We start from the raw sequence: 22996 nt of genomic DNA, 5'->3' as shown, positions 1-22996 counted from the left end.
TCAATAATCAGTTTGAACAATGACACTGTAAGATTGTTGTTTAGGCTCTCCAATCAAAGAGAATCAAGAAGATGACTGTGGAAACTCACTTGATCTAATTGTCCCTGACTTGCCCAACATGAGATGGCAGACAAATGATGCAATGGAGTGATGACGCTCTTCACCACTCCTTCGCACCAGCTCTTATCATCTGTCAAACAAAAAGAGTCAAAGTTCATTTTACAAACCAGAGTTAACACTTACGTGGATACTTGGATAAGAAAATGTCTGAGCTAAGCTGGTTCAAATTATTAATTTGTCAGTTTCAGCCCAGAGTTCACACTAAAACTGTGTCAAAAATATGTAAATGAGAACAAATATAATGTGAATTTGGCTGCATTAAAACACCCAGTAGCTAAATGGAAATGTAGACTTTCGACAGAGTGATCGGCTGTATGTGAAGCCTATTCACAGTTGATGGGGAGACAGTAAAGTCATAAAGATCTTGTCTTTTCTAACTTTTTCTGCAATCACTCATTTATAGATTTTCATACAGAACAGCTGTTATTTACCTGTATTTGATTTTGTCCGAAGAAATCCTGAGCACAGCATGATTTGGCTGAAAGTTACCTCGTGTGAAATAAATGTGTGTGATGTCAGTGTTTTTCACAGTGAGGAAAGACATCTGTAAGACCTGAATTCCCACTCAACCGTACACGACCATCCACAAATACAAGCCATTCAACCATCAGATGAATGAACACCCAACCCCATTTTCTTCCTAATTGCTTTTGAAAACATGTTGAGGAGCTGAACAACAAGGGGAGTGACAGCTCCCGGTGTTTTCCTATGGGACTAAGTCAACAAGCACAGACAGTGACATGAAAGAGCTCACACACCTCTGCGGTTTTGCTCACTCACACGGACGACCGATTGATTAACTCATAAATCAACCTCATCCCAGGCCCCGGGCCCTAAAGCGCCCCTCCACCTCCACCCCCACCTCCACCCCCACCAACCCAAAAAGAGTGGTGAGAAGGTGCAGCCCAACCCTGCGCCCTCCAGCTAAGTAAGTGGAGGCGGGATGTTCCAGCTCATGGCAGAAACCCAGCAGCAGGGAGAGGCCAGGTGGAGCAGGTATATGTGCTTCACAGAAAAAAAAATTAGGGTGGGGTCATGGAAACGACAGGTATAGGATTAGTATGTGTTATTATAAAGACAGGAAGGGATGGAGGCAAAAAAAAAAACACAGAGGGACTTAAAGAGGGATATAAATGTGTTAAAAAGACAAAAGGACAAGATAGGAGGAATCAGATGCTGTGTAGTGCTGCCAAAAACAGAGAGAAATAAGGGGAGACAGATATGGAGACAAAGAGGGAGAGAAAGCATAAAGGAATGCAGTAAATCCCTGAGTGACTGAACTATCCTCTGGAGAAAGAAAAGAGGAATTTTTATGTGCTGCAGGTGAGCAGAACAGAGAGGGAGGGAGAGAGAAGAGGAGAGAAAGAGATAGACAGATGGAAAAAGATGGAGAGAACGCGGGGGTGGCAGAGGGAATTTGAGCAAAGCGTGAAAGGTTCCGATTGTAGCTGAGAAAAGGGGGACACGTGGGGTAAAAATGAAGTGAAAAGGGACACAAAATGACACAAAATGGCCACTCATGCAGTTAGAGAGGGTGGCACACAGATGGACACGGCAAAGGAAGGCAGAGACACATATGGGAAAAAGATTGGGGAAACTAAAAAGCACAGAAGTAAATAGGAGAAGGACAGACAGGGAGGAAGAAGAGGAGGTCGGACAGCTCGATTGTCTTAAAGGAATAGACCAGGTTTTTGGAAGATTAATGCGTCGGTCAGTTTACACGATAAGATTACACACCAAAATAGTTATATGACATAAAACTCGGGGTTGAATTCTGTTTTCTATGTATGAACTGGTATATCAATGCCTAATGTTTTACTGCATTCAAACCACATGTGACTTTCTAACTCGGTTCATCTGCTCTAAATTTGTCACATTGTAATTTCATCAACTTCATATTTAGATTTTTCATTTCCTTTATTACATTAGCACTGATGAACTTCAACTCTTAAGTGGTAACAGGAGTTGCTCTGTCTCCAAACAAGCATCAACTCTCCTCCGAACGCAAGCATCCCGGAAAACTACACAACATTCGAGGTGAGCTATGATCTATTAATCCACTCAAGACAACCTGCCACAGATTTGTGCAGTGGAAGGACTTCTTATCAACATGGTAATAATAATGTCTCCTAAATATGTAAACGAAATAAGTCAGCAGTGTTAATTACAGCTTCAACATATTCAGAACGCAACTTCGGAAGAAAACACCGAACCACAGTGGCTAAATTAAATAATTGATCCTGAATCAAAAAGTGGACCGCTTAGCTTAGTGAGGATTCAGACCAAAAAGAACTGTGTTAAAACAGTGGAGGGGGCTGGATACGCGTATATATGTGCGTGGGTGTGTGTGTGTGTGTGTGTTGTTGAAAATACCACTTGTGTGAAATACGATCCAGGAAATCCATTCGAAGTCACAAATGAATGTGCTTAAATACATATCAGATGCCAGTTTATAAAACTAACTGACAGGATTTTGGAGAGGCTTTCATATCTCAATACTTCATCTTTTGTCAGGATGAATGTGAGGCGAACAGTGGAAATATGGTAGCCAGGCTCTGCCAGACTATTGATCACAGCTTCAGTTTTTTTGGCTGATAATAGTCGGGAAACCCTGTTCACGTTAATGTTCGCACAGCCACTCTGAAGGATGAATTAATTAGCAACCAGTGGAGGTGACTCAATAACAATAAAGTTGAAGTCAAGCATTTTTGTGTTTTTTTTATGTAGTTGCAGCGATGGTACAGTTTTCAAGCATATGGCTGTCAATGCTGATTGGTGAAAGCTGCTCCATTAGTTTTAAAAAATTTCCCCTTGGGGATTAATAAAGTAACTACCTAACCTAACCTAATCAACCCGAGGTCTACGCCCATTAGGAAGCAACGAATGGAAACGATTCCCTATGAAGTGCAGCCAGAATCGTATATTCATGCAGTGAATTTGGGTCTGCTAAGACCAGGATAGAAATCTTGTGTACCCGTTGCAAAATATTATTAGCAGGAAGTGTGCTTGCGTGGCTTTGACTGGACAAGACAGCATCTTAGTGGATGTTGTCATGTTGCGTTGCTGTAGCCCCCTTGCTTTGGATTGCATCAACAGATAGACTTTGTTCTAATCAATGACAAATTAAGTCAGTCTGAACTGTGTGAGGTTTGTTGCATGCAGTGAAATAAAATTAGCTTGTTCTTTGATGTGGATTGCTGAAAGACTTGGACTATGCTTATAGTTTTAGACTTTTGTCAACAAGTCAAATATTTGATCAGGGGTCAGGGCACTTCGCTTTCCATTGTTCTCCTCGTGGCCTCTGTGCAGCTCTCCAGAGATGTGAAACATCCGCTATCGTCTGGGCCTTTAGTTGGCACATGCAGACCTCCCCTGACAGAGGCTGTTGCAAGATGATCCAGTGACACCTGATGCTGTTCTGATACACCGAACCTTATGCTCAGCACAATGCTGCATCTTCAGAGGGAGGACAGTTGAACTCAGAGTTGTTCCCTGGTAGAATAGCAGGATTTTCCGCCACATATTCAGGCTTAATCTGAGGGGACATGTACACACATCTGCATTTGTACACCAGCCAATATCGACGCCCTTTCTGAAATAATTATTGATTGAAGTTTCCGTCACAGGCTAGATTTTCTGTCTTAAGTCTTAATACAGAGCTAAGAGTGTCTAATTTTTGTTGGACCACTTTAATTACAATATATTTACAGGTTATTTTGGATTTGTTGCCCAATTACACACAAAAAAAATAAAACTGCCTACCCCAGCGTTAAAGCTGGAGTGTGGAGAGTTACTGAGAGCAAAGGAGCCAGAAAAAGGAAAAGAAGCTCTCTCCAAGAGAAAATAAAAGTTCTTTAACAAGATGGCCCCCAACCCAACGCCTCTGCTGCATTAGATCACAACCTGTCAATCAGACAGACAGGTCTGTCTGAGCAGAGTGACAATTTTCTGTCAGCAGCTGCCTGATAGACCAAACAAGCCAATAATGTCGATGCCTTGTCACTCAGTATGTGTCCTAATCGAAGCACTTGCCAGCTGAGTCATACTAACAGGGCTCTGCTTTTCTGTTATGTATTAGTTACAGCCATTTGTCTCTGCTTAGCTGACAGAGGGAGACAGGCAGGGAGAAAGGCAGAGAGACAACAGTGACTGATGGCTGTTAGATAGCTATGCATGACAGGCCTCATTCCAGCGAAGTTCTGACACATAGGGATAATGACTCACACACGTGCTGCGCTTGCAAGCCCACACAGGGGCAAACAATACGCACATGCACGGATAAACGCACACACATATAGGCCCGACAAAGATGCCTTTGTTGACTGCTGGTGGGTCCTCAGTTATTTCTCACTAACTATAAAAACAAACAGCTCCTTGTGAATATGTGTGTGTATATCCTGTGTCATGTCTCCGTCGCTGTTAAACCTTTCGACACTTTATGAGAATCATGATGACGTTAGCGCTGGCGCGGTCGACCTCTCTTATAAGTCACTTCCTGCTCTAATTCTGCGTTAGATGTTAATGCTTGCACTTGTTTGCCTGCACGTTTAGCCGCATCTGTTGTGTGTGTGTGTGTGTGTGTGTGTGTGTGTGTGTGTGTGTGTGTGTGTGTGTGTGTGTGTGTGTCTGAGTGGGAATGTGTGGTTATGCGCAGGTGTGTAGCTCGGAGGTAATGGAAGGGAGAGTCTCATTGATCCTTTAATATCTGGCCTGAGGCGAGAAGAGGGAGCATGTCAGGAAAAAAAGTAGATGAGGGCAACAAAGTCAAACAAAAAAAAGAGATAATAATAATAACCAGTGAAGAAGCGAAATAAGACTCGGTGCATGACACAGGACGATAAGAGGCCGAGGCGGTGAAAGTCAGGGCGAAAGACGACATTGAAACACAGACACAACATGAGACACAAGGTGTTGGTGGGATTATGAGGGGTGTGTTTGTACCTGTGCTCGTTTCATGTAAATCCCTCTCTGTCACAGGTCAGACGAGTGTTTTGGGGGGAAGAGGAGCTTCGTGAGATAGTGTGATGAAAGAGAAAAGCAAAGTGGGAGGTGGAAAGAGGGAGATAAAAGGAAAGATCGTAAATTTTCGCTAGGACAGACAAATAAAAACTCTCTCATACCCCGCCTCTCTCGCTCTATTTCTTCGGCATGAATGTGAGCCGGTCTTTGTTTTTCAGGAAACGCCCCGACCCCAAACTCCTCTCCCCTTGTGCCAATCACCCGAAACCATCCCTATAAAACTAAAACCATTGCAAACAAAATTCCCATACGCATTTCTTTATTCTCTCCTCCCACCGGGCTCCCAAATGACCAATAACACCACGCTCTGTACAAAAGCTAGTATTTATTCTCTCTTGAGTTACAATACAGTATTTTCACACTGGAGAAAAATAAATAAACATCTTCTTCAATAAATAGTAAAGATATGATCCATAACCTTGAGCCATAATTACAAAGACTTAACAACCGATTTTTTTTCTGAAAAAGAAATTAACCGTCTGTCAGCTTGCCAAGAGGGAAATCGCAGTATGTCTAATTACAGTGTTTTGGAATGTGAAGTTACTGAAAGGAATAATTCAACATTTTGGCACTGAAAATTAGTTTTACTGACTGTCCTTTTCATTCTTTGCTTCATGTTATCATCATTATAATCAGTCTCTTCATCCGAAATTTTAAGGAAAAAAAAAACAATCACAGTTTTTGCTGTGGTCCCTATTGCCCTTTTTCCACTGCCGGCCTGACTCAACTCTGATTGCTTTTTTTGGTTTTCCACTGGGCAAAAGTTGTGAATAGTACCTTGTTCCTGCTACTACTTTTGGTATCACCTGTGTTGAGCTTTCAAATGAGCTAAGCTGATAAGAGGTGACATGAAAACACTGCAGACCACTGATTGGTCAGAGAGAATCGTTCAAATCACTGCCTGTGCAACAAAGAACATCGGACATTCTGCACAGACCCACCATTTCTAACTAGCCAAGCTAATAAAGCAGCACCAGTAGCACTGTGCTACTCAATTAAAATCCACAAAACCTTTATCTTACTGCCTTCAGCCTCTTCTGAAACTAAATTTGTCTCCTTGCTATGGCAAACAGCATCTCCCCAGTATCCTTCATTGTTCATGTATGCTGCATTGATGATCATGTCACGACAGTTTCCTGAAGTGCTGCTATAGTTACGATGCCGCATTCAGGGGGTTGTACCTGCAGTGGAAAATAAAATTCAGAAAAAAACTACTTGGTACTAAAAGAGTGCAATCTAATAGAGCAGAGCTGGTCCGGCAATGGAAAAGAGGCTTATGTGGAATAACTGTAGCTGAGATATCAAACATTTTTTAGAAGGCACTTGTAAGCCACAGTGTACACATTTAGTTGCTTCAATTATATGGTACATGATCTTAATGCAGAAGTATAAATAAAGGTTGAGAGCAGGGACAAACAGCTGTCTAAAGGTTGAAGAGAATAATCTGCCCGCACCTCACACAGCTCACACATTATGCCTTTTCTTTTCTTTTTTTTATGTAAAAACGACCATTTGTGGTTTTAGAGGAATGCTGGCAATATTTTCTCACAAACAACAGTTTATCCACCACAAATATTAAAGCTACAATTCAGCATTTTATGGAGGGTTATGAGCTGGATGAACCCTTCCTGCTGCTTAGGAAACTACATCATGTTGTTTTTACACTTTGATCTTTTGTTTTAAACAAATGAGATAATATGTGTTCAAAAGTGTCCTTTAGAGGTGTCTGTAGATTGATGTGGGCTAGGTATTTCCTCCTAGTTCCAGTCTTAATGCTAAACTAAGCTAACCAGTAGCTGACATGCTCAGTGGTGTAACTTTCAGCCATAAGGCAAACAAGCTTAGTTCCCAGATTGCTGAACTATTTCTTTGTACACAGAATACACACCTGTGTTTCTCTGGAAAAAAACTTATTTGGAGATTGCGTTAAATATTTCTTGCTGTGGAGTGAAACTATTATCAAGTTGCACAAATTATGAGCACAGAGTCCAAAGCAGAATCGAAGGCATGTTAAGGCATGGAATACCACTGTGTGTGTGTGTGTGTGTGTGTGTGTGTGTGTGTGTGTGTGTGTGTGTGTGTGTGTGTGTGTGTGTGTGTGTGTGTGTGTGTGTGTGTGTGTGTGTGTGTGTGTGTGAGACACCACTCTGTCCGGTCAGTATGTGTAGCTCTGTTGTAGGGTTACTGTAACTGACCAGTTGACTTCTGATTACTCAGCAGTAACCCTCTGCTGGTTATTTCCGGCACTCATCCCCTGACTCACGTCTCCTCTCGGCTTCCTCTCCTTTCCTGCCTCTTTCTCTCCTCGTCTATGCCCTCTTCATCCCTCTGGCCATTTTTCCTACGCTTTTGTCTTTTACCCATTGAGAAATGTTCCCATCTTCCTCTAGAGAAAATGAATGTTTGCTGATTCACACATCTGGGGTGACTGAATCAGTTTTCGCTCAATGGCTGCACTGTCTGTCTCGCTGCCTGTCACTCCGTCTGCCCCCGTTTGTATTTGTGTGTGTGTCTAACCACCTACAGTGGTATTTCTGTTGATCTATGAGCCGTGAAGTCCGGTAACTCAGCCCAGTCTCAGTGTGTCTCGCTCAATGAGCTGCTATGTGCATTAGACAGTGCTGGTAATGTGTTGGCGCTGTGTGTCTTACAGTATATTCCATGAGCACTTCTGATGACCTGCCAAATGGTCCTTCATTCACTTATTCCAGTATAAATGAATGCACTAAGCATGACTGTGTTTTGTCTGTTTCTCTCAAAGCTTGATTCCACTCAGATTTTGTGCAAATAATAGATTTCCGATACGCTGCACTTTTGTTTGTCTCATTGTCTGTTCCCGTCCCTGTGTCTCAGCCTCTCAGTCTCTTCTTGAGGCGGTTAAAGTCCTTCGCTGATCGCCACAGCCAGCTCTGCAGCTCTCGCAGTATCCAGAACCCCTCCACCTTCCTGGCGAAATCGTTCATTGTCGGCCGCACTGACATGAGCGAAGAGGAGGAGGAGGAGGAGGAGGAGGAGGAGAAGAGCGGGCTCAGGGGTGGCGAGAGAAGGGGGTCGCCCCTTCGTAAGGACAGAGGGACGTTCTGGGGGAGGAGGGTGTGCTCATCACCAGGTCCAAACTGGTACAGGAGGGAAAGGGTGGACAGAGGAGGTTGAAGGGTGGGGGACAGGAGGGAGCGAGGAGGCCGATGATGGACAGTGGAGGATAAGGAGGTAGTGTCTATTTTCTTCTCCCCCTCCACCATAAACCCTCGGTTTCTCTCTAAAATAAATCCATCTTCTTCTCTCAGTGTGTCGGGGTGGTGTGAGTTCAGGTTATAGCTGTAAAGATTGTCGTTTTTTTGCTGGTTTGTTTGTTTTTGATGGAAGCTGGAGTCTTCTGTGATCAGGTATGACAATCTGACCCTGGCTTCAGGCTTCTCCTCGTCATCCTCGCTGATACTCAACAACCGCCTCTTCCCCCATCTTTCCACCCCTGCCTGTCTCTCTAGCTCCTCCTCTTCCTCCATTCCTCGTGTTTCCTTTTTGATGGCAGCCCATTTCTCCCTCTCTGGCACTTCCCTCTTCTCTCTTCGCCCTCTTTCTCCTTTTCCCTTCTCCCTCAATCCACCATTCCTTCCTCCAGCTGCGGTTGCCTCTGTTCTCCTCCCCTCTTTGCTTCTCCTTTTTTCCATCAGGACCACAGGGACACCTTCTTCCCTCTCTCCTCTGACCACCTTTGTCCCACTTCGTCTTTGGTTGCTACGCTGACCGGACTCTGTTCTCTGTCCGGCTCTGGATCTGTACAGGCTCTGGCTCATGAGCGGAGCTGGTAGGTTGCCTCCAGTTCCTCTCTGCAGGTACTGAAGCTCGCCAGCCTTATTTCCCATGTTCACAGATTGAGGAGGAAGTGCGTAACCAAGGGTGGTCATCAGTGCAGATATGGACCCCAGAAGTCCATCCAGGCCTGTGCAAAAGTGCAGCAGGGAGGTCTTTAGGGAGGGGCAGAGGGTTGAGCGGGCCAGCTCCCTGACAGCGGCCAGCAGGACAGAGTAGGCTTTCTGGTTCTGGGCGAGCCGAGCTTGGTTCTCCAGGCCGTGCCATAGCTCCAGTCGAGTGGCAGCACTCGGCAGGGTCAGAGCTGTACTGTTAGGGCGTGGAGGAGAGAAGTCTTTCTCATTGAATGGAGGGCCGAGATAGGTCAGCTGGAGGAGATACAAAAGAATGAGAGGAAAGGAAGACAAGATTTCATGAATTATTCTAGTTAATTGCTTAAGAGAAGTTTGTCAGGCCAAAAAACAGATGATGAAGCCAGGCTGTAAATATGCTGACAATTTCAGCAGGTGAGCTCAACCACTTTATGTTACCCTAAAATACTGTAGATCAAAGTTAACCAAGGAAGTCAACCTCAAAACTCTGATGACTGAAAAAGACTCTACAGTTTGCCTTTTTTTTTTAAACTCTTCCAAATTAGTTTCAAAACAGTTTGACTAACCGGAGGGTTTGCATAAAACCTGTCTGATGTGATTTAACTGTTTCTGTTTCTTGTCTTGACAGAGCTCTGCCGTCACATTATAAAATCTGAGTAAATAACATGGTGCATGTGAATACACATAAGAAACAATCTATAACCACGAGACCAACATTAGTCAAGCACAATAAAACAATACTGTCCTGTAATACAAATTCTTGGTTGAGTTTTGTTAAAATTGTGAGGTTTTGAGTTTGTGAAATAGTGGAGACACTGCAGTAAGGTTTTACAGGCATGGATAAACTCTTGTTCTCAAGAAATAGTTACACTGTGTAACTTCCTTTAATACCACTACAAATTGTAATTTTGGTTCTTCTGTTTGGGTATGGATTAAAGAAATGGATGTTGATTAGTTGTCTTTTTAGCAGATTTTTTTACAATTGAACAGAGCGGCGCTGTTTCCAGTCACCCAAGTTGAGTGTTATCAGCCCATGAAATTGCCATTATCAATCATCATCACTCCCATAATTATGCTTCAGACCGAGAAAACTGCACCTACTAGAAAGCCAGAAGTTTCAGAATTTATTGCGGACTCCAGTTGCTGTAGGAGGAAGTCACGTGATGTAGTAATAAGAAGGAGAAAGTCCACATTGGAGGGAGGTTGGATGGTTGAAACACGGGATACCGCCATTCATATACTGTGAAAAAAACTGTCATTTTTTACATATTCTAACGTACTTAAGGAGGTGGAGGACGGCCCATCCAGACATATCTATGGTCCCGCTGAGAACTGATAACGACCAATTAATGAACTTGAATTGAAATTTGATTATAGCCTCTTTAATAGGCACCTTTGTTGCAGTGTTTTCATGTTTACTTTGTGTATGATATATATATGTGTTCAAATTTGTACAAAACGGATCCAGTGCAATAGAAAACATTTTCATGGGGGACATCAATTTTATTTTTGTACCTAGTTGGCTTTGATCAAATTAATGAGATTGTATTAGAACACAATAGTACCACAAAAAAAAAACGAAAATACTCACATATATGTCTTTGATTTCCTTGAGCTGATACTCCAGGTATTTGGTCAGCTCGTACGTACTTTCTATCGAACTCCTCTCACTGGCCAGGTTGTGGGAAGGATCCACAGCCATCGCCGTGGCAGCAACCAATAGCAATATGAGCTGGTGTTGACAGACTGCGGAGAAATTAAAGAATAAAAGACCCTGATTAAAACTTAGATGTACACTGTGAGATGTTTTTTTGAGGACCTTCATGTCTTGGATGTTCGAGTGTTAATTAACACACACCGCAGAGGTATTTGTAATGATAACAACGGGGCTAAATTTATTTCAGCTCTTATTTTCTCAGACATTTTGTGCTTGTTTAACTTGGATTCTGAGTTTTTTAAAGAATTTGATGATTGAGAGCTCAACAGACAAAAATGACCTCAAGCGACAGTTTCCGACCTTTGCTCCAGTCACTGCACCGTCGTACTGTTTACAGGAATTTTTACAATATTCTGGTTTATTTCTTTCTCTCCATGGCGATGGCCTCGTGTGTTTACATATTGCCAAGTCGAGTCATCTGACTCTGCCAAATCTAATTTTAGAGGTTTCTGGCTATCGGACGTTTACTCTGGCTTCAAATAAAACCTCTCTTAATGGCTTCAGACAGTCAGATGAATGACTCCTACATTCAATGCACCAGTCTGTCAGGCAAGCAGACACTTATGCACACACATACACACACACTCATTCCTGACTGATAACCCAAAAAACAAAGACATGTGGCTTTCTTTGCAATCACAAACATTAATGTGTTTGTATCAGTTGTATGTTTGCTGCAGACTTCTTGTTTAGGTTTCAGAGTGTTTGTGTAGGTGTTTTATGGTACTCTGTGAGTGTTTGGGAGAATGTTTGTAGCTGTAATTGCATATGTGGATTAATTTCACATTGCTGTGAGTGTATACACTGATTCTGAGTGTGTGTGTGTGTGTGTGTGTGTGTGTGTGTGTGTGTGTGTGTGTGTGTGTGTGTGTGTGTGTGTGTGTGTGTGTGTGTGAGAATGGGGGGGATGTAACACTGGAAACCTTTTACTACCCCTGTCTCTGGTTTCAAACAGAGAAAATTGGAGCTGAAAGGTGGTTTTCAACATGAAGGAACCTCATGTTCGTCCACTCTGCTTCATCCCATGCTTGCTCTCGGTTGACGCTTTCACAGTTTCTCCCTTCACGTGCCAGCTCTTATCTTCACACTTGCTCAACACACATTTCTTTTGTCGTACCCTGCTCTTTCTCTTCCATCCTCACTCATCCTCCTGACACCCACGTGTGATTCATGCTTGTAATTATGGGCAAAACATACCGCTGTTCAACAGGTGTGAAATATGCATTGCACAATATGTGTGACCCCGTCGACTTTCTCTTTTTCGCTCAATCTGTTCCCCTGGCTCAGACACACCTCGCGCCCCCTGTTGATTCACCATTTCAATCCCTTTCTCCTCTCAGATTAGTCACACTGTAGGCTACTCAAATGTTCTTTTCTTTCCCGTCATACCTTTCTCCTCCACACTTTCCCTCATTTTCTCCCCATCGGCACTATTATCTATTGTCTGCCCTCCATCAAAATAATAGTGGCCAATTAACCCTAATTAGCTCCTACTCCCTCTTCAGTGCCCTTTTCTTTCTCTTACTCTTTCATCTTTCACGGTGGGCCCCACAGGACGAGACTTTGAGTGAGGAGCTTAAACACCTTTGGCTGAAAAAAACTAGTTCTGACCTAGAATGGTCAACACCTCTTTCCTCTGACTCAACCTTTTACTGTCGTATCGGCTTCAGCTCCCAAAAAAGTTTGGGTCTACACTCTCTGATGTTATGCTTTCTATACCACTTAACTGTCAAAAATGTTGGTCCTATGTAAAATATGGGCATAAGGAATTGGTAGAATGGGTAGTAATAAGTAATACTCCCGTAGGCAAGAAACTTTGTGGTTATACAAAAACGTTGAGACTTTAGGAGAAGAGTTACGTTTTCATCTTCTGCGCACAAATCAGCAGAATACATTGACAAGTGAGGTTAAATTAATTTCACTGTTACAAATTGCAATGATAACATGGTAACAACTCGTTACATATCTTCAAAGTTATCAAAACTCAATTAACAAGCTCAACCTCACTTAAAAACATTAGATTCGTCAAATGACTTGAGCTTTTAAAGTCATGTTGAATAACCGGTTAGGAAACTGTCAGTTTCAAATTAAAATGAGATTAGAGATGCTTGTCACTGATGTGACACGGGCAAAACCTCAACTAACAACTCACCCACTGGGTGATCAAAAAGAAATTTTTTTTAACTCTTGCACTACCTGTTGACCCTGAGTTGTTGACTACATCAAAGCATCCTCCCGAACTATTTTCGAAATTGCTGTGGCTGGGCACTCCCACATGGTCTCTCTCTCTCTCTCTCTCTCTCTCTCTCTCTCTCTCTCTCTCTCTCTCTCTCACACACACACACACACACACACACACACACACACACACACACACACACACACACACCTTGAAATCAGTCAACCAGGACAACCCCTGTCAGCCGAGCCTCCTCCGTTTTCCTCAATCGCAAAAGCCTCATCACCTGTCAGACGCACTATGCATCTTTCAGGGACCGCTGAACATTTGGAGCTCATCAAGCCACTGGCTCCTCCCGCTGAACATCCCCCATTAGAATCAAAACACCCTGGAATCAACACGACATGGCAGACTCGCAGAGAGTAAACAGCCCTGAAGGAAAAGGATACAAAGTATGCAAAAAGGGTCGCATTCAAAAGGAATAAACAGGTACCGGAAAAAAAAAAGGAGCCTGGGATTGAGAAAGAAAGATCTTCTTGGCAAAAATCAACCTAAACTGTTCCAAACTGTTTCCTTTTGTCTGCAGCCACATGCTTGGAGATGATTGCCAGACGTGGAAGGCTCTTGTTGTTTTGATTGAGCCCTGACATGTCTAAAAGCAGCCTCTGCTGTGGCTAAAAACAACCGCTCTTTTGTACGGGTAAACTGAGATAACTCAAACCGAGAGCCATGTTGTTGTTATATAATATTAGGTTGAGTAACTACACTATAGTCGGCATATAGCCTGACTTCAAGGCGAGCCCAGCAGGCGCGGGGCTGCGTCTGTGTACCTGGCAGTGGAAGCACACTCCGCAGGGCAGGGTTGAAACCAGAACATTCTCAGTGGGAGGATTGCATTACACCAACACAGGGGTTCCCTACATCGGCCGACCATGACCTGCCTCTGCATGTGTCTCTAAACACTCGTACCTGTTGGAGTTACAAAAATGCACGCAGAGGGGAGCTACTTTACTCGCAGCAGATCGTATTTGTTATCTTCGGTTTGTTCACTGGTGTAGAGTCAAACCTGCCACTCTGTGGTCTGGCTGCCATCTGCAAAACAGAGTTGAACATGAGGGTCCTGGAGGCAGAGCTTCTGAGCTCCAAATAGGTCAAAATTAAACATCCCGCAGGGTCAGAGTTCAGAGTTGAATTTTGGGGCATGAGGATGTGTTCACGAGCAAAAGACCCTCGAAACACATTTGACATTTTACACTCCAGACGGTGTTTTGCTAAACCAGTGACCCAGCGTTTGCGGGTGCTGTAGTGCTTCCATCCGCGCAGACTAGTATTTCATCTTTCTCAACATGCACCACCATTTGAGGTTTTAAACAAGCACTTAAACAGAATTTGGTATTGTGGGAAAACCATGTGCGAGTAAATCTCTCCAGTCTGGTCCAGGAAAAACTCACTGTAGTGCCAAAAGAGGTTGCCCTGCGTCGCTCTAACCACTTGAAAGAGGTCTTAAACAGAACGGATACATAAGTACAGAAGATGTTGTGAATCCGGTCTAAATTAATAGAATTTCCTGCCTAACATCGATTAGGATGACTGCAGTATACCGTGATGCCATGCTTCTGGTGAACATACAGTGCATCCGGAAAGTATTCACAGCGCTTCACTTTTTCCACGTTTTGTTATGTTACAGCCTTATTCCAAAATGGATTAAATTCATTTTTTTCCTCAAAATTCTATACACAATACCCAATAATGACAAAGTGAAAAAAGATTTTTTTTAAATTTGTGCAAATCTATTAAAAATAAAGAACGAAAATATAATACGTACATAAGTATTCACAGCCTTTGCTCAATACTTTGTTGAAGCACCTTTGGCAGCAATTGCAGCCTCAAGTCTTTTTGAGTATGATGCTATAAGCTTGGCACACCTATTTTTAGGAAGTTTCTCCCATTCTTCATTGCAGAATCTCTCAAGCTCCATCAGGTTGGATGGGGGGCGTCGGTGCACAGCTATTTTCAGATCTCTCCTGAGATGTTCAATCGGGTTCAAGTCTGGGCTCTGGCTGGGCCTCTCAAAGACATTCACAGAGTTGTCCTGAAGCCACTTCTTTGTTATCTTGGCTGTGTGCTTCGGGTCGTTGTCCTGTTGGAAGATGAACCTTCACCCTAGTCTGAGGTTCAGAGCGCTTTGGAGCAGGTTTTCATCAAGGTTGTCTCTGTACATTGCTGCATTCATCTTTCCCTCGATCCTGACTAGTCTCCCAGTTCCTGCCGCTGAAAAACATCCTTACAGCATGATGCTGCCACCACCATGCTTCACTGTAGGGATGGTATTGGCCCGGTGATGAGCGGTGCCTGGTTTCCTCCAGACATGACGCTTGGCATTCAGGCTAAAGAGTTCAATCTTTGTTTCATCAGACCAGAGAATTTTGTTTCTCATGAGAGTCCTTCAGGTGCCTTTTGGCAAACTCCAGGCGGGCTGTCATGTGCCTTTTACTGAGGAGTGAATTTACCACAAATGGACTCCAATCAAGTTGTAGAAACATCTCAAGGATGATCAGTGGAAACAGGATGCACCTGAGCTCAATTTTGAGTGTCATGGCAATGGCAAAGGCTGTGAATACTTATGTACATGTGATTTTTTTTTCAGTTTTTATTTTTAATAGATTTGCAAAAATTTAAAAAAAAACAACTTTTTTCACTTTGTCATTTTGGGGTATTGTGTGTAGAATTTTGAGGGAAAAAAATGAATTTAATCCATTTTGGAATAAGGCTGTAACATAACAAAATGTGGAAAAAGTTCAGCGCTGTGAATACTTTCCGGATGCACTGTATATTACAACTTTGACAAGATTTAACCTCAAACAAACCCAAGCCGTGTTCTCCAGAACCAAACCACTCTGCTGCGTGCTTCATCGTCTTACTCTTCACACTTTAGTTTTACGTAATCACTGTGCAGGACTACTCCGCGACACCAAAGACAACATGAGGCAACATTAGGGGCAGAAGTGATGGATGTATCCGACATATTTCACGCTGCAGTCGCTAGTTGAGACTTGATATTGTCATATTGTGAAAGACAAATTTAAATTCAGCCCAGAAATTTATTTTTAAGTGGATTTAAACTGAAATCTGTGAAATGTTTTTGTCTGTCCAGTCAAAATCTCATCATATTCTGTGCAGTCTTTGATAACACATTCGAATGCAGGCTTACGTCATGGTATTCAGAGCTACAGCAGCAGCTGAGGCAGTAAAATTACACGTCAGCATAGTTTCAATTTTAAGTCAGAAATATCAGACATTTTTGACAGCTGAAAAGAACCACAGAAGTGTCAAACATTTGAGAACAAATATTCAGATGAAACTACAATAAATTAAAAAAAAAAAAAATCCAATATTAACACCAGTAGATTTTGATCCAGCAATGTTGAAAAAAAAAAAAAATCCTGTTACCTACTGTTTTTATGTGTTCTCATTTGTTTACACAATACTACAAATACTTCCACTAAAGTAATCTAGGTCAATTAAATGAAGTGACTCTTTTCAGGCAGATCAGTGAGGCGGACCACTTCGGATAACGAGCAGACACTCACAAGTCCGACTGACGGGAAGTATTTCTCATCCTTCCCAGTCTGCTGGCATCGTGTAGCAGAAACTCAAGATTCACTTCCTGCCTTTTTCCAGTGGCTTTAAGCGTATCCGTCAGTATTCTTCAACTGACACTGTAGGTGTCGTCGCCGTCAGAAGCGCTGTACTTATGACACCATTTATCGGCGAGTTTAGAGTATTTATCGCAGATGTGAGTTCAATAAAATCCCCACGCTGCAGCCACGAAATGTCAAAGCGCGGTGCATGCTTTTGTCAGAGCGTGTTCCCATCCTCAGCCTTGTTTTCATATTCATCCAGCTAACGCGGCAGAGAGAGAGCTGGAGGAAAAAAGATTCATCAGAGCCAAACTTAGAGGAGCTGTTTGTTTCTTACATATTTTTTTTTTTAAATTTTTTCATTATTATTATTTTTTCTTTAATAATGCAGCTGCACTGTACCTGGTGGCAATTTTGCCTTCTGTCATAACACTTAGTGTATATAAACACACCGCTGGACGCCAGGGGCGAAGACATGCATGAACACACTGATGTGAGGGATGGAGGGGAAGGGGACAGACACACACACACACACACACACACACACACACACACACACACACACACACACACACACACACACACACACACACACACACACGTGTGGGGTGGTTGACAGTCTGGGGTCAGGGTCAGTGTTGTGTGTCTGTGTCTGTGTACAGTTAAAGGCCAGATTTATGTGCAGCCTGTACTCAATCAAGTGTGCATTCCTTCACTAACTCAACACACACACACATGGACACATATGCATGTAGATCCACGTATGCGAAGCAAGTACATATATACAAGCCATTGTGTACTCAAGCACACACACACACACACACACACATGCACAAACACACACACTTTTCCCATCTCTTCTCCCATGGGATTCCTTCCTCTGGAGTTTGTTCATACTGAATTTCAAATTGATCCTTTTGGCACCGGACTCACTCTGGGGTTGCCAAACAACATCAGTGACCCAAAAAACCCCGAAAAAAAAACAAAAAACAGGCACACACACACACACATTACAAAAGTCCAATAAAAATTCTGTTTATGCCCAGAAACTCTCTGTGCGACCATTTCTTGCTAGTCGTAAACTCAACGTCCTTTGCTTGGATCTCCTTCTCGCCTTGTTATCCATCTGCCTCTTCACCTTATAAGACCATTTTATTAATCTGTGGATTCCAGTCCCTCCATACTTTATCACCATGTTTGGTTTCAATTTCTTTGTCACTTCATCTGTCCCCTCCTCTCCCTAAATCTCCCTGAAACATCAAACTTCCATTTTGAAGTCTCCTTCCTTTCTATCGCTAATTACCTTTTCCCTTTCTTCCTTTCACTAATTGGCTCCACTCGTTCCATCAACATCTTTCATGCCCTCCTTTCCCCTTTTCAGACCTTCAGTTTTTAATTTACCTCTAAGCCCACCCCCACCCCCCCTACCTCTGGCCCCGGCTGCTCCCCACCCCGAGCTCATGGTTTTTGCTTAAAAAAACAATCGCTTACTGAATCCACTGCAGAATTTTAAATTCGCTGCTCTGTCGCTGCCGTACGAGAGAGCGGGAAAGCCGGGGTGGAAAGTAGGGGACGGCAACGAGGTCTGAGCTGACACGATTAGTCGATTCGCAGCTGATCAACAGAAAATGAATCTGTGACGATTCAGTGATAACGAGAAAAAAAATGTTAAATATTATCTGTTTCCAGCTTTTTTAAATTTTATTCTAGAGTAGGCAGAATAGAAAAAAAAAGACTTTAGGTCAACAAAACAATTGATTTAAAGACATTAATTATAAGAAATCAATTGATAGAGTGATATATAAATTAATTTGGTGGTTCAACTCTACTGTCAGGGATTTTTTTATTAGGTATACTATTAACAATTTTTTTAAATTGTTTTTTTACATGTTTTATTTCGGCTCCACTGCCTGTTTTACACATCCTGTTTTTAGTTGCATCACTTATGATCAGCTTTTGATCAGCCTATGTGTATCAGTTGAATGGTTGTAATAATATATTGTCTTTTTAATTTCATATCGATGCTCTTCAGAGCCACACTGTGATTGTACAGTACAGTGTCTTAGTTTGTGTGTGATCATCACAGTCTTGTCTTCATGTTGTCTGCTGTGAGCTGTTCGAGTTGTGTATCTTTTCTTTTTTTTGTCTCTGTACACGCGTGTACGGACTCATTTTACCAATATACACCACTTTATTGTGAAGTCCATTTCACAGGCAAACATTACACTTTTTACTCCTCTATATTTATTTTACTGCTTCAGTTACTTTCTGCAAATGAAGCTTTTATGAATGCAAAACGAGTATTTCAAATATACTGTGCTTTGTTATATAGACAGTTAATCGACTGGACAGTATATAAAAACTTAAAACGACCAGCTGCCACATTAAAGTACTGGTTACACATAATTTCATTAAAAACATCTGTACTATAAAGACATTTTGAAAGCAGAACTTTAACTTCAGAAATCTGAATCTTAATTCAAGAGTGAGGGAAGATATTTTGGAGTCTTGAAGGATAGAGACAGGGGGAAAGAGGAGGAGGAAGAGGAGGAAAAGGAGTAGGTGGAGGGGAGGGACAGGGAGCCGGTGAGGGAGAGTTTTCTGAAGCGAGGGGCCATGTTAATTTGGGAAAAATGTAAACAGCATGTGTAACTGTTCAAAGCGTGACCGACTCATTTTATATCAGTCCCCCCTTCTCTCTCCTCTCTCTTTCCCTCTGGGTGCCGCTAACTTCTGTCAATCTGCACTGCATTAACCCCTCTGCCGCCAGGTCCTCCCTCTCCCTCTCTCTTTTCACTTTTATCTATCTCTACCTCTCTTTGCCCCCCAACACACACAAACACCCCTCCAACATGTCCTCTTGACATCCCTATATATATAAATATATATACCGTGAAGAATTGAGGATGGCTCGAGCGAATCAAAAGATGTGAAAGGTTCACTTTATTCTCTCCCTCCTTCACTCTTCCTTTGTTTCCTCCTGTTGGCCGGTGTGTTGGTGCTCAGCGGTCCAACACACACTGAAGCTTTTCTCTGAAACACACCGACACTAATTCTAGCCTCTCAGCAATGACAGGCGTTGTCTTTGTGCGTGTGTGTGTGTGTGTGTGTGTGTGTGTGTGTGTGTGTGTGTGTGTGTGTGTGTGTGTGTGTGCATACACAACAGCAGTACAGAGATAAAGGGTTGTGTACTTGAATAACTAAATACATCTGTGCATCTGTATCTACCTGGGGAGATAAATGATGCGCGTGCGTGTGTGTTATTTATTTGCTCTGAGTATCAGAGGGAGCAGCAGCTTGTTCTGCACTCTGTTCTCTCTTTACTTCACTGTCTAAAGTTTCACTAAATTTGCCGATGGCTCTTTCACGTGATGCCACCGTCTCGATGGGCTGAGGAGGGCGAGGGAGGGAGAAACACAGAGAGGAAGAGGAAACTGGTGATCTTTGAGTCAGCGCATCATTTCATCTCATCTCACAGCCATCCGTCAGTACACCGTCCGTCCCTCCTTCTTTCACCTCCTTCCCCATTTCTTTCATGGACATGGAGCAGCAGCCGCACCAGTCGTCCCAAGGGGAAATGTATGTGTGTGTGTGTGTGTGTGTGTGTGTGTGTGTCTGTCCTCTCGCACCTTGACTAACGTGAATCATGTACTTTCTCATATCAGTGACAGCTAACCAGACAGTGGGTTCAGCTGCCTCTGACCCCCTCAACCTCTGTCATTTATTTTACTGAACAAGCCCCCCCATCCTCCCAATCTGTCTGTCTCTGTCACACACACACACACACACACACTTTTCAGTCTTTCTCTTACTGCTTCTTTGCAATCTGCATTGGATCTCTGCATCTCATAAATCTAAAAGACACTAAATTACTATAAAAGTAAGTTTGCATCCAGTGTGTTTGTTCCATTCACATCTACTTGCACTCTTTTCTGTCTCTAATATTTGTAATAAAGTTTAAAGATTGATTATGAGCCACGAAGCCCACGCGTTCCTTCACCATTAAATTTCAACACATTTTGTATGTTTTAAAATAAAACAAAAAAAGTTTAAAAAAAATCTAATCGACTTCTTCCCAGGGTTGCAAAAACGATTTATATCTGGGGCAATTCAATTCTGCGCAATTAAACCACATACAACATAGGCTTACACTTATAGAAATGAGTAAACATCAAAATATTGTAGCCCTGCAACTTTACCACAACTTTTAGTTTTCATTACGGTGTATTTGCAAGAAAAAAAATAGCAAAACAGAAAAGACGAAAAATACCAACTAAATAATTTGACTACTAGCCGAGAATAGTTTTTGGTTTTTTTTAACAGTTCTATAAAAAAGTATCAGAGTCGAGGTCTTACCTCCGCAAAACCTTGTCATTTTCTCCAAAACCTTTTATTCCGTTCAGTGCGCTGTCAAGAGGTTCATCCACCGCCAAATTGAGGAGCCGAAATACACCGATAATGATCTCCTCTCTTCTCTTGTCGATTAAAAAAAAAAAAAAAAAAAAAAAAAAAAAAAAAAAAAAAATCGAAAAGTTTTCAGCGCGTGGCGGCTAAACTAAATCTTCTCTCCTTCACTTCTGGAGAAGATAAAGGACAATTACAGGTGATGTCGATCCCGTCCGGATGTAGTAATCATATTAAAGAGTCTCAGGTTGGACCTTAAATATTGCCGATGCGATGACTTGTGTGGTCTGTGTGACAGACTGAATGACGGCGGAGCCTCTTTTGTACCTCCTCCTCCTCCTCCCGCTCTTCTACCCCTTTCTCCCTTTTTCCTCCCCTCCTTCCCATCGGTGCTGTCTCTCCTTCTTTCGTTATCCTCCTCCTCGGTGCCGCGGTGATTCACCGGGTTGACGCATCACAGCTCAGTTTGACAGAGCCGCTCAACCACGGGACTTGTCACAACTCATTTCTGTTTCTCCCGCTCGTCGTCATCCTCATAAACCCAAATCTGACTGCAGCCGTTTGATCTTTAATCTGCCTCATCTTTAATAAGATGCGAGTCCGGCTGGATCGGGTCATTGCAGGCCAGGAGGACCCGGCAACCCTCCAACTGTCCAGGAAACAAGCAATAATGTTCTCTCCTTATTTTACTGCCTAACTTTCTGAAAAGCGATGTTTGCTTCCTAATGTTTTATATCGATGATTTTATTCGTCATCAATACTTTGTCGGCTAAATAAATTAATTCAATTAGCATTAAGGGGAATTATTTTTCTTCCTTTCCTTTACGCAATTAATTTAATTAAAAGAAATGAATCTAAAACAATTTAAAAATCAATCTGAAACAATTTAAAAATCAATCTAAAACAATTTAAAAATTAATCTAAAACAATTTAAAAATTAATTAAAACTAGGCCTATTTATAAAATCACAGTACAAAATAATTTTACTTAACAATCTCACATAAAGCCAATCAGAATTTCAAAAAGGGAAGTAGGATTTCATTGGGTTTATAAAAGGACAGGGAAAAAAAAGATAATTAAATCCATTAGTTGCGACACAGGTTATCAATTAACTAATCAGAGAATAATCCGTCTGTTTCTATAGAAGGACCTGAAAACAAGTGTTTGACTGCCCCACGATTTTTCTTTCCTCTCCCTTCATTCCTCAGGTTTTAGTTTCTATTGACAATGAGATTATGTTGATCTTCTTCTCTCACCTCCACCTGTCACTCACATCAACCGTGGCGCGCCCGTCTTTTTGCGCTCACACCAGCAGAGATTAAGGCAATAGCATCGCTGCTGATGCTCTATTAGTCCTGGATCCAAGATAAATTTAAAACTAAATCCCCAGGGAATCTGAACCTCTTGGTAAAATTCCTCCATAATCGCTCAGAGATCCTAAATCCGCTCGGCCGACCGGTTTATATGATTGAATAAAGTGGGCTAGTTATGTGGACTGACAGTGTATCCTTAAGGCTGGATTAAACAGGGCAAAGAGGGGCCAAATCCAGGACTCCTGGGCCCCCCCAAACCTCCGTGTTCTTCAAATGGGTGTGCTGATCTAACAGAAAAAATGTGTTTGGGGCCAGGAAGCACAATCTCATTTGACAGAATAAGGCCTTAAATGGTTTATTAGGCCTGCTTATAGGCCCTGTTTTGATCTATTTAGCCTATTTCAGTTTTCTGTTTATTTTCTTAAATCCATTTATTTAATCAAATTAATATCTTGCACAGGGGTTTTTCCAAATAGTAAAGTTTTGCCCCAAAGCACTCTTGCAGGTTAATCTGAACATGAGTTTTATCTGTGCAGGGCCTTCCTCAATGAACTCTGCTCTGTATCATAATATTAAAATCTATTAAAGTATTTAGACCGGCGTTTATATTGTAATATCCACATTTGACTCTTATTTGTAAACTCTTAGAGATGCTCTCTGTTTAATAATGTTTTATAGGACTATTTTGACAAAAGATA

The 22996-nt window shown here is 42.2% G+C and overlaps 1 protein-coding gene across 1 annotated transcript; it reads right to left on the bottom strand.

The window, feature by feature from the left end:
- Positions 1-5477: 5477 nt before the first annotated feature.
- On the bottom strand, positions 5478-21008 carry clcf1 (cardiotrophin-like cytokine factor 1). Its single transcript, XM_069170624.1, has 3 exons — positions 20938-21008; positions 10636-10790; positions 5478-9320 (listed from the first exon to the last, which is right to left on the bottom strand). Exons 1-3 carry the CDS (start codon positions 20954-20956, stop codon positions 7989-7991), a joined length of 1506 nt encoding a protein of 501 aa, XP_069026725.1. The 5' UTR covers positions 20957-21008; the 3' UTR covers positions 5478-7988.
- Positions 21009-22996: the final 1988 nt, after the last annotated feature.

The sequence above is a fragment of the Embiotoca jacksoni genome, unplaced genomic scaffold, assembly GCF_022577435.1.
Source record: "Embiotoca jacksoni isolate LCO1_2020_lvr unplaced genomic scaffold, fEmbJac1.0.p SCAF_5, whole genome shotgun sequence".
Taxonomy (NCBI): Eukaryota; Metazoa; Chordata; class Actinopteri; family Embiotocidae; genus Embiotoca; species Embiotoca jacksoni.
The sequence above is the reverse complement of the archived record's forward strand: the minus strand, read 5'-3'. Positions and strand labels throughout refer to the sequence as shown.

What these genes read in the sequence shown, in the direction of transcription:
- clcf1 (XM_069170624.1), bottom strand. An exon ending in AGGAAATCAAAGACATATAT is followed by an intron (nt 9,321 to 10,635) that starts GTGAGTATTTTC and finishes TATCTCCTCCAG; the next exon opens with CTGACCTATCTCGGCCCTCC.